General features: G+C 35.7%; 2 protein-coding genes across 2 annotated transcripts; one reads left to right on the top strand and one right to left on the bottom strand.

Moving 5' to 3' along the window:
• Positions 1-651: 651 nt before the first annotated feature.
• Positions 652-6,803, top strand: LOC146136609 (uncharacterized). The gene is made up of 7 exons (XM_083395902.1): positions 652-782; positions 1,368-1,555; positions 2,027-2,210; positions 4,087-4,249; positions 4,991-5,182; positions 5,897-5,961; positions 6,363-6,803. The coding sequence occupies exons 1-7, from the start codon at positions 687-689 to the stop codon at positions 6,696-6,698; spliced, it is 1,224 nt and encodes a 407-aa protein (XP_083252028.1). The 5' UTR covers positions 652-686; the 3' UTR covers positions 6,699-6,803.
• A 1,395-nt stretch (positions 6,804-8,198) lies between these two features.
• LOC146136610 (uncharacterized) lies at positions 8,199-12,113 on the bottom strand. The gene is made up of 4 exons (XM_083395802.1): positions 11,675-12,113; positions 10,677-10,783; positions 9,639-9,778; positions 8,199-8,639 (listed from the first exon to the last, which is right to left on the bottom strand). The coding sequence occupies exons 1-4, from the start codon at positions 11,780-11,782 to the stop codon at positions 8,437-8,439; spliced, it is 558 nt and encodes a 185-aa protein (XP_083251928.1). The 5' UTR covers positions 11,783-12,113; the 3' UTR covers positions 8,199-8,436.
• Positions 12,114-15,073: the final 2,960 nt, after the last annotated feature.

Consider the following 15,073-nt stretch of genomic DNA (forward strand, 5'->3'; position numbering starts at 1 on the left):
AAGTAAAGTATAAAATTAATTACAATAGCTTCCTGCAGGTTAAATAACGGGATGTGACGATGAACGCTTGGTCTTCGTTATTAGCGTGCTCTTGTTTTTTCTGCTCTATAAGCTATGAAGAAGCGCATGAAGTGCGTCAGTTCGCTTACTTACCTTTTTCGTTAACTTACATTCGTCTTTTCGCAGGTTTTAAATCTGTCGTTGTTTTTATTGTGCCTTAAAGGAGATTGTTTGTTCTTTAAGTATGATATATATTTCTACAGCTATATCGCCGTAAGTCAGCTTTTACTTATTTCGAAGTTTAACACATCTAATGAATGAAAGCGTAAATGGGTGAAAGGGACGAACACATGCAGGTTATAATTTTTGGCCGTGTTTTAGATAGCAATCTGCCAAGTTGGATATATATTCTCGTTATAAACCTTACCCCATTAGCGTTTGGATTTCTCGTAAAATAAACAGGTGGACAAAAAAATAGCTGCTGTTTTTTAGCTGCAAGTATCGTATATTACACTTTGTAAACAGTAGAACAGATAAGAGTTAGACCAGTTAATCAGAACGAAAGTATACATGCGTAAGAATTCTGAAACAGTAAATGTTTATTCATGTATATATATTAATATATACATACATATATCTACCAATAGAAACATAAGGTTTTCTTGTTTAAAGTTGTCTGTTTAAAAATGTTTAACAATTCAGTGAAGCCAGAATCAAATCTCACATGCAAACCAACAATCAACCAGCTTTCTGCACTATTGTCGATCATACCATTAATGCAGGTAAAACCTGGTACACTATAATTAATTTTTAGTAGTCCAATCAATAATTAGGAACCGACGTAATAACAACAGATTGTTAGGGAGTAAGAGTACTGGCTCTGCTATATTTTTTTTACCTTCTTTTTTGTTGACTGTTGTACAGTTGGAACGCGAGTTTTCATTTTTGCCAGAAAAAGAAACAACACACATTAAATTAGGACCAAAATATTAAATCAGTACTAGGGTGATATAAGTACCCATCTGGTACCAAAATGATTTCGGAATTTTAGCGATTATTTGCGATTCGACGCAGCGAATCCTACCTGAAAAGATTAAATTATCAACAAAATAGTGAGTAAACATTCTGGATGTTACTCAACTGCTGAACGCTAAACTTTTGGTCTTAATAATTTCTTACTTGTATGGACTTGGCGTAATTGGGTATCCGATTGGATTGCGATACTATTTGTTAAATTTATTTGCTATCGGTATCACATTAAAACGACACATATCGGACATCACTTCGGTAAAGTAGATGTTTTCGTAATACCCCATAATTATTTTTCCACCAATTTACCATATAACCGTAATGAAATTATTTGACAGGTATTGATCAATTTGGTTTTTGTGCTGGCGGTGTATCTGAGACGCGCCAAACTGCGAAACAACTTTGTGTACGCATACGTGATCAGCTTGCTAATGGCCAACGTCATGTTCGGGATTTTTTCCGCTCTTAGCATGATCAACAGAGGCCTGGCTCTCGAAGTCATGTATACACCGCAGCTAACTCACGTGTGAGCGACTTACGTTCTTGTGGGTTGTGTAGTCAAGTTAACAGTATATGTAAACGCATATGGCATTTTAGTAATCCAAAAGACCGTTTAATCCAAGACTTTAAGATCATGTTTTTATATGAATTCTGCGCCTAAATATTTATGTTTGATAGTTTTCAAAATTATATATTTAGAGCAAAGTAAAAGCTATTGTTAAAAATTACAATCGCGGAAGAGCACAAATCTAAATTTAAAGAGAGGTATTTATCAAAGCGCGGTAGAAGCATTTTTTGCTCATTGCTTGATGATACTTTTCCCAAATCTGTTGAATAATTAATTAATAATAAGTCACTGCCACGGTTTCATTGCCTGTGTATACCTGCTGGCAATAGTGGATAGTTGTGCGAAAGGACCCTGACATTGTGCCTACGGGTGACAATTAGAGAGCTCTACTTCGTGTGCAGAATTCCAGAGTCGTGTTATTTTTCACAGAATCGACCACAGCAACGCCCTTCATCAGCACATGACCCGGTGGTGGGCTCTAAGAAGCAGCTTCGTGATTTGCCTCTACCTGACTATGAGCAGTAGCGTGTCGGCCCTTATCTATGGCATCCGTGAGAGCACGTACTTTGTAGGACCTGGAGTCATGAGGCGAAGACTGGAAAGTGACAGCAGCGTGAGTGAATTCGAATTTATTTTCCAAGACATCTATTAGGTGTGGACATGAGACCTTCGATTGATGAAATTTCATGCGAAGGTCGAAGCAATAAGTACTATAATTTTGTTTTAGGTTTTATTGTAAGTGCAGGCCATTGCGATCGATATAAAAAAGACAACATTTTACGAATTATTATTCCGGCGTATTTAGGAGTTCGTTGCAATAAGTTGTCCGTAAAGAACACTCGGAAACTTTTGAAACAATGTTTATTAATAATATTATTATTGAATATTAGCAAAAAAGTCGAAATATCTTGAAATGGGGTGACATAAATTGCTTGAGGAAGAGTAGCATACCACAGAGGCCAAAAGGGTTAAAAGTTTAAATGATTGATAGAAAATCGTGCTTCGATGATACCCAATATAGACAAAACACACCGCGATTCTTTTAGAGGTGGAGGCAGATTTTATAAGGTGACTATAGGTGAGATGTGTGTACAAGAGCCATGTTTGAATGTTATATTGACTTATGGGACAAAATGCTATTTTTAATTTGTTTTTTATTGTTTTTGGTAAACTTGTAGAAGTAAAAGCAGTTGTATGTTGTACTGACCCACAACACCTTTTTAATTCAAGGTTGCCTGTGTTTTCCAGCAGTGTTTTACTGTTTTTGGAGTATCTTATAAATGTGTTTTGCGAAGTACCATACTTGGGATTTACTACCTAAATATTATAAATTGGCTATCGCTTAAGCTACACTTATAACTTCTCTTTCCATTTTGTTAGGTTTTGTTAGGGGGTTTAATCTGTTAAATTGTTTTTCTTTATTTCTGCTTCTTTTCGTTATAAATATTTAGAGTTTGGAAACAGTTAATACAAATGTGAGGGAATAACGTCTCAGCCAAACGTCTAATTAGCCCCTGAAATATTTTTAACCTCGTTTAATTGCACTTGAGCTTTGTACCATACGTATACCAACCCTTACGATAGCAAAGGAAAGCATGAGAATATACAATATCCTGAGATCCTGGGGAAGTTTTAACTAAAAGCGTGTAGAGGCCATGTCAGTTATTTTGCCGTTAAATGCGTCACTTTAAAGATTAAATAGTTTAAAGCATATTTTAACGCTCGTATCTTATGGCAATGTGTCATAGCCTACTATGGACCCGTCGCTAAATATAAATTCCCTGCGGAGAAAATTAATATCCGTATATTTAACATACATTACTAATATAGTCCATATAAGGAATTCAGTATTTCCGGAACTTTCTAACACGACAAGCGTATTATGATATATATAAACAAGTTATTCTTGTTTTAATAGCCTGTATGTTATATCGTGGCAATTTTATACAACAAACACGAGTGTAGAAGGAAATTAGCATGTAGTTGTTTTAATTTCTCACTGTCTTGACAAGTTACGCATTCGACTAAATTCATTTCGTGTCAGCAACAAGCTAACATATAACAAACTTCACTATGTCGTATTGATTTTATTTACTGTAATGCGACTATAAACAGAACTGTGACAACTAAATCAACTCCACCTTTAATTTATTGTACTCTGAACATACACAAAACAATGTATCGAGGGTTGCCAATTAGGCTACCCTTGGTACCTTGAGGATGAAAAATGGCACCCCGGTTTTTTCGCGGCTCTAGGAATTTTGTTTGGGGGGCATGATACTTTTTTCAGGGATGACGTCACATAGTTACGTCATGGCGTGACGTCATAAGGTTACGTCAAAGTCGCACCTCACAAAGTTATATATAACATAAAAAACATAAAAAAAGGAACCTTGTGAACACCACACAGTTCGTTTATTTGATTAAAGCTTTAGATTGGTCAAATTTATACTTTACGTTATCTGGTTTATTGTATTCTTATTTTACAGGAAAATGCAAAACATAAACACTACAAAGCTGCTTTGTTTATAAGCAGCTGTTGGATTGGCCCCTTTGTCCTGTCGCTGGCCTGCGTTGCTGGTTGGAATTGTGTGGACAAATGCCAATGCTTTTCGGGCTACTACGACAAAGGGTTTTTTCTTTGTCAAACAAGTAAGATCTAAATTCTAACTTTAGCTTAAATATAATGAAGTTAATGTAGGCTACCAGTTAGTTGCTCAAATACGACGAAGAAAACATAAGAATAAGAGGCAAAATATCTATTTAGGCAAAATAATTATTTATAGAAAATTTACAAACGAATGTTGCCCAATTAGGCTTTACAACTAAAGTTTCGTAATTTAGAGGCTTTTAAATGTAAGACTCAGTTAAAAAAAGAAAGCAGTAAACGAGGATATGAAAACGAAGGTTTTATCCATCAAAATAGAGGTTTAGAACATTTTATAGCGACGGGCAAAATATGTATATTCGGATTAGACCGCGTGCCCGTCAATACAATTTTACACCCACGGAAGTTATAAGGCCATAACTGAAGCAATTTTAAAGCGAAGGTAAACATATCAATAGGATATGCTTACTTTTTACCGGTACCGGTCGATCCAAAGATAAAAAACTTATATTCTGTGCGATTAACATGTTTCATAAACCTGCTCTTCAGAGCATTTATATCACGGGCACAAAACAAAGGCCTGCTGCTGTGAACCTGAGGTTACATCGCCAGTATTAAAAAAGCCTACATACAAATTTGCTCAAGAATTAAATATTACTTTAAAAAGCAGAAGAACATGCACTAGTCTGTTTTGTTATAATACTCATAGGACTCTGCTGGTCCAGTTGTGGATATATATTATAACATTTGACCCAACACAAACAACTGTAATTTATAATTTGTAGACAAATATCGCCGGTGTTCTGGTCTTCATCAACCCTTATCGCAGCAGTTCATTCTGACAGCTGTTGTGCTGTGGTTTGTCCTGGCTGTTGTGATATTGGGAATGTTCGTTGCAACACTGCGAAAGTACCATCGCATCGCAAAACGCACCGTGCCGACTAACTTGTCCGTTGTCACACAGCAAAATGCTTTATGTAAGTGAAGTCAACCTTAAGCGCAGTAACATCTGCTTTACAATGTATCACTATTGTGAAACAAGCCTATATAAAGGGGGTGGCCAAAACGCGGCCCTTGACCAAGTTTTTTGCGCCTCTTGCGTTCATGTTGCACTTATGATATCTTGGAATGTGTCGAGTTTATTTGGCAAAGTTATTTTTTTTGCCGGTAAAGACTCCGGCTGTTTCCCTTAAGGCCATGTTTTGTTAGTAACACTTTTAAAACATGATAAACGCAAAAAGTATGATTTTTGCACTTCGCAAAACAGCCATAAAGCTGTGAAGCAATGATTTTCAGGTTATTTGTTTAAATAATCTTGATAAATGACATTATATCGATAAATGTGCATTTTTTTTTCAATTTTTAACGAATGTGCCGAGTCTCCTTTTAAATTAAATATTTGTCTATTTAACCGAATAAAGGCACTCTTTTTCACGTTTCATGCGGGCGCTTTGTGAAAGTGAGCAATAAGTAGAGTGATATTCTTTCCATGTGTGGATTTGGCTCTTTGCGGTTTACCAAGTAAGGAATGCGGCTCTTGTTGTCTGACTGGTTGGCCACCCCTGCTATATAACATTAATTTTGTAAAATTACTAATCTTGAATGAGGACGCCTGCATACAGAAATATTCATATCATAATAATCATTTTATTTGTGACAATAAAAAAAATAATTTTTTTACATACCGGTAGCTGAAGACATTTCAATGCATTCTGAGGCGCCATCTAACAATGGATTGGATTACTCGAACGCTTTCGTAAGTCAATAGTAATCTAGTATGTTAAATGATGAGACTGTAAGACATAAATTTCTTATTATTTTTAACTTTTATTAGCTTTTTTTTAGTTATGAAGAAAACTTTTGTAGCAGTTTAAAAATGATATTCTGCAGCGTTTCATTGTGGATTAATTTTAAATTTTTTTAAATACATTTTTTTCAGTTCCTAATGATTTGTTGTTAAATTAAAGTTGGATTTAATAAAGTTCAAGAAACACCCAACAATAAATATGTATTAGGCTTATAGGATGCGCAAGGGTTGCAATCCTATACTCAGTGCGGGCCACCGCACTCGTTATATTCAGATAAATAATACTGCCTATCCATATTAATACAAGGGATTGGCTTCATACATCAACTAATTACTTCTTTCCACCTCAGGCCGATACCGCAGAAATACGAACTTCGAAGGTTTCACACTTTCGCTCCTTTGGCCGCTACAATGTCACCATCAAACTTATGTTCTTTATCTCAATTCTATTCGTCACCTGTTCGACTCCCAGTGTGGTCGTGCTCTTAATCGACATCGTATACACTGGCACCATCAGCACTGACTATGTAATGGCGTCTTACGCTGTTGCGCTCTTTTACTGTGTCATCTCACCGTTTGTGATGAGCTATTACATGTCTGACTTGCGCGACGCCATGACAAACTTGGTTACCCGGTGCTGCAGCAGAACCATTGTCCAACAGGGATCCATTCATAGCACTATTTGAATGGTCGTCAAAATTCAAAACGATGCTTTGGCCGCTGCTATAGCTATATGAACTACGGCCCTTTCGAATAATGACTAACAATCATAATTTGTATTGGAGTGAAACTTTGCACACGACTAATGTGAACCTTACTGATCATTTAAATAATTAGGTTGGATACCACCATCGTGCTAAGCACACGCAAAAGGATCCTCAGGTTATGATGTCATTGGTTTACTTGAAACACCCCAACTTAGATTATGCGACGTTGCCCCCTTGGCTTTCACCCCAATGGAGCGATATGGTCGTTACAAACCCTAACGTTGTAAAATGCAACCACCATCCTTATTTACTTTTAAACATCTAATTCTACATTTTAATCAAGAGTTGGGGAATTTTTGTACTTTTAATTTGCTGTGTATTAATCTGTATTAATAAGATGTTGGCTTATGTTTTTTGATATAGGCCTAGTTATTATTTCATAATAAATAACTAGATTTTGTTTAACCTGATCGTAACAATATTTCGCATCACAAAATTTTATCCCATCGTCTAAATTAAAAATATTGGTTATTACGTTTTGTCATAAACTTTACAAAGTAGTTTGTGGCCCATTTTATTCGCATGAAACTCTTCTGTGCGCTTAGCCAGTGACATACAAATCATGTCTCGTTACTGCTTTTATACACGCATTTAAAACTGTGACACAAGTTTACTAAAAATTAAAGTTTATCAAGCTGTAATAGTAAAATGAAAGACACAAATATTTGTGCATGACCTGAAACATTTAGCACTGCAGGTTAAAAAATCCGCAGATTTGTCGATTATATGCTCTTAAACAGTAGTAGTGCCCAACCGGGGTGCCGTTTTGAAACCTCAAGGGTACCCAGAGATATTCCGAATTTAAATTTCCATTTTCGCTCTGTGCAGGAGTTTCTTGTTACATTTTGTTGAACGATTGCAGTGAAACAAAGAAGAATGTTTTTCTACGTCTTGTACTGCATCGGCATAGGCCTGCTGTTTCAAGTTAGTTTATTGTGGCTTTTAAGATTGTCACGAACCATTTATATTTTATGAAGTATGCCGTAAGCCCCAAAAGGTTAGGAACCACTTCTCTAGTGGTTAGGTGTAACAGAGAAAAAATATATTTTTACCAGTATTCTTAGACTGTAAAAAAGGAAAGCCAGGTAAAACTGATATAACAAGCTGTAAAAAAATAAAAAGCCGTTCACGATACTACTACTGAATACACTGTAAAGGGAAAAGCAAATACGCAAAATCCTAAAGTTTGCATCTTCTTTAAGTCGATAAAATTTAATTGTAAGGCGTCAGTTGGATAGCTTTTTACCAAATTAATTATTTTTTCGTCACGAAACATCACATAAACTAACACCTGTATTTAACACTATAAACCACAAAACAACCAGAAACATTTGTTCTTATTGTCCTCATGGCAACATAAGCTATTAAGTATGGTGCAAAGGAAAGTTTAAGCGCTAATTACTGTTGCCTGTTAGTAACCACACTGTTTGTAAAGGAAAGAAAATAAAAAATACGTCAACCCTATACAAAATTGCCACGGCCCTTGTTAAAAATTGATGTTGCAAAGTCGCAACAGTAACATTAACAAAAGAAAGTATGTTTTTGTATTCAATAATAAGTGTAACTTTTCAATGCCAGTCCGCAGGTGTAAATCATTTAATAACTCCATAAAAAAAGCGTTCTGCTTTACCACCATTGTTAAAAGTCTTTAATGGTGTTACTTTTGCCAGTGATGAAGGACGCCGGCCATTACAAAAGATGATTTGGCCTGATTTTGGCGGACAGATTCCTGAACACACTCGTCTTCGGCCGACTTTCGCCACTTGGGGTCAATTAAACACGCCTGCTCCGTGAGCACAAGTCCGTGTTCCCAGCACTTTTTATGCGATTCTGCTGCCACCTGCTGCTCTTGGGTGATCACTGCACAGTACAATAATGTTAAAAAATGGCCTTGTCATTCTTTCGCCCGACATGAACATATTGTCGGAAAAGGTAAAATAAATGTTAATAGCTTGCACTGGTTCTTAATTAATCGGGGTTGGTGTGCCATTTCTAAAGCTCAAGGGTACCGATAGATATTTAATATTTTTTAGGTATCTGATTTTTGCTCAATTGGTAAGCTTCTTGAGACAACTATTTACGTACGATTAAAGACCATTATATCAAATGACATTTTCCTACATGATTTAAGGTGATTGTGTTGTTCCAGACCCGTTTATAGTGACATTTTAGTAATATAGTCAACTCCAGTCGACCCAAATTCCAGTCGGGGTGCCGAAAATCTATCTTTTTTGAGGGGGGCCGTAAGCCATTAAAGGTTGAGAATAACTGGCTTAAAGCCTTAAAGCAGTGTTTCTCAACCGATAGGTTGCGACCCATTTGTTGGTCTCTATTTGAATTCAAGATTTATTTAGGTGGCACTTTATAAAGACAAATCTAATAAATTCCGGATAATTGACAGAAATTGTATTTTAACCAACGGGACAAAAATAGTAGCTTAAGACAACGCGCGAAAAAAGTAAATTAAATATAATCGTTATACTATCGCCCTTATGTTTAAATTCAAAAGACAGAAAACGAGAAAAAGACAGTTGTATAGAAATAGACTGAGTCATTACAAAGCCTGACAGCAAGCGAGTGCTAAGCACACGCAAAAGGATCCTCAGGTTATGATGTCATTGGTTTACTTGAATCACCCCAACTTAGAGTATGCGACGTTGCCCCCTTGGCTTTCATCCCAATGGAGCGATATGGTCGTTACAAACCCCAACGTTGTAAAAAGCAATTCTTACCACCTTAACATACAAGGCCTAAAAAACTAAACATATTCGCGATTTATGCCTTCTGTACATTCTAGTTTTTGTTGGTATTATTATTCTAGCTGAGCACAATTTATAAATCGCGATGAATTTAACTCGCCTTGCATTGTTGGAAGAATGTTTTTCACGCGTGTATCTGCGCAGTTCATCAACTCGATGTTGAATTTCTCCACATCTTGTAAATATAGGGGCAGGTTGGGGTTGACTTTAGGTAATATGTCTGGTACAATATCTTTGCCCCTGAAAAATAATAAAAACGTACTAGAAATTAATTGCAACGCACTTGTTGTGCTATACAAGTGGTTCTCAACCTTTTTTGTTTTTCTCAACCTTAATTACATGGCAGCCCCCCTTTTAATATAATTCACGGTCCATTATAAAATGAAAATCATCGTAACAATAAAGTTATTTTCTATACAACTACAGTCATTATGGCCTTAGTAAGTATAAGTACAGTTTTTGAAATAAACTGTCCATTGAAGCCAAATCGCCAACTGAACTGAGAGTCCAAACTGGTAATTTTGAGGTAACGATCGCATTTTTTAAATCCAGTAAATCAGGAAAAAGCAGTGAAATATGTCTTTCAAGAATTGAAATAAATTGAAAATTGACACTTTTACACCTCAAGAAATATTTTCGCAAACGTGACGTTTATTTTTATCAAGGAATGTGTTTTTCAGAACTTTTCACTTTGAAAACCATCTAACGATTCTGATTTGTTTCCAAGAGTCTCTTTAACTGGCTCGGTTTTAGTGCAGTATGTGTGCTAATATACACACATGGGACACGAAACTGTTACAGTCTGACATTATTATTTTTCATACCTTCGACACACGCTTTTGAGCTGGTTGCTGTGATAGTTTTTCCAGAGATGACATCGTAAAGTCAAAATGTTACGTTACAAAGTTAAGTCAAAGTGTGACGTCACAAAGTTACATCTAAACGTGACGCCATGAAAAGTAAACTTAAAAACACCCACATTTGCTTTATTTTGAAATTTAGCATTTACTTAGTTAAAATAGAGAAAAACTACAGTTTGGGGGGTCACGTGCCCCACCCCCCATTATTACGTTATTACATTTGTGTAACAAGGCAGACTTGTCGCTTAAAAGAAACAGATTAAATAGTAAATATATACCTCCTGTAACGTTTTATGTCATAGCTCAGGCCAAGGCGATGTTGTTCGGAAAGTCGAAAGTTCTTTGTGTCAACAATAAACTCGTATCCAGTAGACTCGTGAATTTTCTTATAAAACACGACGGAAATTAAATTGCTGCTGTTAACAAGTACAAAATGTTGTCTAACAAGCTTATACATCATCACATTCGCAATTCGTAAAGAAACCAATTTCAAAATTTATCGCTTTGCCCAATCGTCACACTAAATTAAAAATAGCCCGCGCATCCACACGTCATACTATTATATATATCAGTGGTTCTCAAACTGGGGTCCGCGAGACAATTTTCTGGGACCGCAAAGCACCTAACAAAAAAAATCAACACGACGCTCCTGAAGAAGAAAAATTTGTGTGCAATAAAATTTTCAGGCAACTTACTTTTCCAAACCAAGCTCATTAGTTGTTCATTAATATTATCGCACACTTAAAGTTAAATTGTCCATTATAACGTCATAGTGTTGCGTTGTGGTAGTGAGAATTACGTTTTTACAGCTTGTTGCGCTTCCACTGTGGGCACGGTTTTAAAACTGTTCGTGATTGCTAGACTCAAATAAAGTGATTCGTTAATTAGAGGTTAACATAACTGAGAAGTCAAATGCACCCGTCCCATTGATACAATTAAAAACAACGTGTTATTTTGAGTTTATTTGTGTATATTTTTAAGGACCGTGAGCAATTAAAAAATTGCTTAGGGACCGTTGCGTAATTTTTTAACAAAGGTTGAGAACCACTGATATATATGCTGTGGCGTTTTGCTGGCCTGGTCTTGTCTGTTTTTGATGTACTTTGCGTGCGACACAAACGAATAAATAGTTCAATTGCTAAATATATAGTAAATCATATTGACTTGTTAATTATATTTTGCTACTTTTTAATAACATTTTTAGTTTTAATGAGCTCCATTACAAAACCCCAAATAAAAGCCAGATGTATTCGTGTTGACAGGATAGGCTACTTACAGCATTTCGTAAATGTCTCCAATATTCCAAGGTCGATTTGGTAAAGCGTTCAGGTAAATTGGCTTCTTCAACATCAGTATGTTGCAACAACTCCATTTCACACTTCATACATAATGCTAAACACTTACATACATAGCGCAGTATTCGTTTTATGCCGAAAAAGTAGTAAGGCCGCTAGGATAACGTAAGCCAGGCTAGCTAATAACTACAAACTCGCCCTCCAAGCAACAATGAATGATACAAAGAATACAAATACGCTTTATGATGTCAGAATAGGCTGGAGAGTATACAATGGATATCAGACTCCCCGTTTGACTTTGCTGCTAGTTGTTACGACTTACAAGAACTGAACAAATACACTGCAGTGGATTTAAGGTGTGGCTAAGAGTTTAGTTCAAGCGCCATATATTATACGCACAAATTAAATACGAGGCAAAGTCTGTGTATAATAAACTCGTGTAGGTCTCATCGTTGCATAGCTTAACTTCAATCTAAAACGTGTAATATCACTTGAGTGATTTGTAACTCGAATATTTGGATTGCTTTCAAAACATGTGAACACTTGTTATTGTACCGCGTGGATTGCTTACAAAACAAGAGGTCGAACAAGCCACAAAGTACTTGCTGGTAATATGATACCATGTCATGAAAGAATACCCAAACGTTATGCGGTTGGGCATTCTGGCAGTGCTATTTTTTTAACGTTTTGATCAAAACATTTAACAATTTACAGAGGAACCGAACGTTGCCAAACCTAAATTGTATAGTTGGAGATGGCCAATAAGCTAAAGACTTTAGATGGTGTAGCATTTGAATCTAAATGGCTAAAATAAGACTTCAAAACATTTTTCTAACCCCTTTTCCAACTTTATTACTTAGGCCTACTCCTCGATTTTTTTCAACGTTAAGTAAATTTCTAACCCCACCCATTACCTTTCCACTAACCCTAAACGGCCGATACCATACCGATGGCCCCCGATCGTCCCATACCCTTTCCCTATAGTTTTAGACGTTATTTTGACCATTTAGGTTTAGGCCTTATTCCGATGAATTTAGGACTTATTCCGACAGGTTTAGGTCTTATTGAGACGATTTGGATATCATTCTCTCGTTTATATTACTGCATATCTGGGTTTATTCGGACGTTGACCGAATTACTACGATAGTATAGATTATTTTGCTTTAAACATTGTTGCTTTGTGTGCTCGCGTTACTATACATCTCTCCGGTTTCCAATATTAGCAGGTTGCTAAAAGTTAGGTATGAGCAGTAGGCTAGCCTAAAGTTTTAATTCCCTATTTTATGTACAATAGAACAATTTTAAAATGAAATTTAAATGTAAAATGGCGTAGACTCGAAATCTTTTCAAATTGATTACACATTAAACGCTCTGCCATTAACTTTTGATTAACACGTAATTCGTAAAATATATCAGGATACGGGTGGAAACACACACACTAAGAACCACAAAGTAGCAATAAATTACGGTGGAATTATTAGGGGATTTAGGAATGAAGTTGATGTTTGGGTTGGTAAAATGTTGTATAGGCCCTTTTTTGGCCATTTATGCCAGATTACGACGGGTTTAGGTCCGATTTAGGCGTTACTACCATTTTTTTAGGTGTGTTAGTTTGGTCTTTTTTCGAACTGTGCTTCATTCCAACGTTGACGTTGTTTTAATTTTGGTCCTGTGGCTGCTGTCTCCAAGGGTATGTAAAGTCATTTATCTCCGGAAATACACTTGCTGATTAGATCAAATTAAAAGCAAACAATGTATCACATTAGAGATCAGCACTTATATCCAAACTTGCCACTCGCCTATATAGAAATAAAGAGCAACAATTTAGTTAATCTTTGAAATAGTATATTTTAAAGTTTGAACATGCTAACTTAGCCCACGCAAGACATTTTTTAAGTCCTTTCGCTTACCGAAAACCAAGTTGCGACGCACTTTTAATTTCCACAAACCATTTAAATTTCACAAAAGCTTTCGTGGCGACCTATAGGGAAACCACTGTATTAGGGTATGTTGGCGTGATTATCTGTTCGTTAAATTTCTATTAGTCTAGCCTTTTTCATAACTACTGAAAACAGGACTAAAATGATGTTTTACTAATTTTTTTAATGTTGTAGGCTATTATTAATATTCTATAACGGCTTTAAATATTTGTATCATTTTTTACTACATATATGAGTTTACTCGTATTATTCTACAAAAGGGAATAGCATTAAAATAAGTTGATTACAACAACTGTAGACACTTTAATAGTTACTGGTTAGACCAGTGGTTTTCAACCAGGGTTCTGCTAGTACAGCCCAGGGGTTCCGCAATTTCTAAATTGTTTAGCTAATTGCATGCATAAGACAACCAAATTATTGCACGCGGGTTCCTTGAGCCAGTGGAATGTTTCTATAAGGTTTCATTCTAGCAAAAATGTTGAAAAGCACTGGTTTAGACCAGGGAGTCGAACCGGAACCGAACCGGAACTTTATAAACCGGCTTTGGGTCAAATTTTTTCGAACCGTAACCGAACCTGAACCATTTTTGAACGATTTTAAGCAGCCGAACCGTAACTGAACCGAATAATTTGGAAGAACATGAACCTTAACCGAACCCAAACCTGTTAACAAAAGCGATTTACTCCAGCATGACGTCACAACTTGTATTTCAAAGAGTCAAGTTATGCCATGTTTAAAATGTTATGAACAAATTTGAATATTGATTAAAAGATTTTTTTTAATTCATACGGTTCGACTCCCTGGTTTAGACAATGCAAAAATTTTCCAAAAACAAAAACAGTATACAACATAGAAGGTATTGAAAACGTTAAGCGTATAGTAAACCAAAAAATTAAGTTTATTGAAACGTAACATTCCACGTGATTGCGGTAGTTTGGTTCTGAAGTTAGGTGCTGATAGTTTAATTGTGTTTCATAAATGCCAACAGTAAAGCATGCACAATAATAATCCCGAAAAATTGTCCAGTCGGCTGCAGCCTGAGATAAAAAAACAAGAAAATGTGAAGTTACTTTCTTGCCTAATAATTTGTACATAGGGGCCTGTTTACTAATCCGAAATAGTTGGACCTTTTACGTTGAAAGATTTTAAAGAAATTATATGGTTTTATTCGTTAAATAGTGTTGGGGCAAAACGGACCCGTCACAAGGTAGTCCGTTATTACTAGTGTAACTCAATTCAAACCTTTTACTGTTTTGTTTTTCGATTACAAAAAAAAATTTGTCACTGGAATAAAATTACTTATAATATCATTATTTTTTTATATTTCTCAGTTTTGCAGGAAGGCCAAACAATCAGAAAATTATGTGTTGTAAAAAAGGTCAATTGATATTTGTTTTAATGATTATGAGTTGGTTTAACTTAAGATAAAATATAAGGCAG

Source organism: Ascidiella aspersa, chromosome 8, assembly GCF_963924565.1.
Source record: "Ascidiella aspersa chromosome 8, kaAscAspe10.2, whole genome shotgun sequence".
NCBI classification, from domain to species: domain Eukaryota; kingdom Metazoa; phylum Chordata; class Ascidiacea; order Phlebobranchia; family Ascidiidae; genus Ascidiella; species Ascidiella aspersa.

Coding starts and splice junctions, on each gene's coding strand:
- LOC146136609 (XM_083395902.1), top strand. CDS start 687: ATGTTTAACAATTCAGTGAAGCCAGAATCAAATCTCACATGCAAACCA. Junction 2,211..4,086: donor GACTGGAAAGTGACAGCAGC/GTGAGTGAATTC, acceptor CTTATTTTACAG/GAAAATGCAAAACATAAACA. Junction 4,250..4,990: donor GTTTTTTCTTTGTCAAACAA/GTAAGATCTAAA, acceptor TATAATTTGTAG/ACAAATATCGCCGGTGTTCT.
- LOC146136610 (XM_083395802.1), bottom strand. CDS start 11,782: ATGAAGTGTGAAATGGAGTTGTTGCAACATACTGATGTTGAAGAAGCC. Junction 10,784..11,674: donor GGAGACATTTACGAAATGCT/GTAAGTAGCCTA, acceptor GTGTTTTATAAG/AAAATTCACGAGTCTACTGG. Junction 9,779..10,676: donor GACATAAAACGTTACAGGAG/GTATATATTTAC, acceptor ATTATTTTTCAG/GGGCAAAGATATTGTACCAG.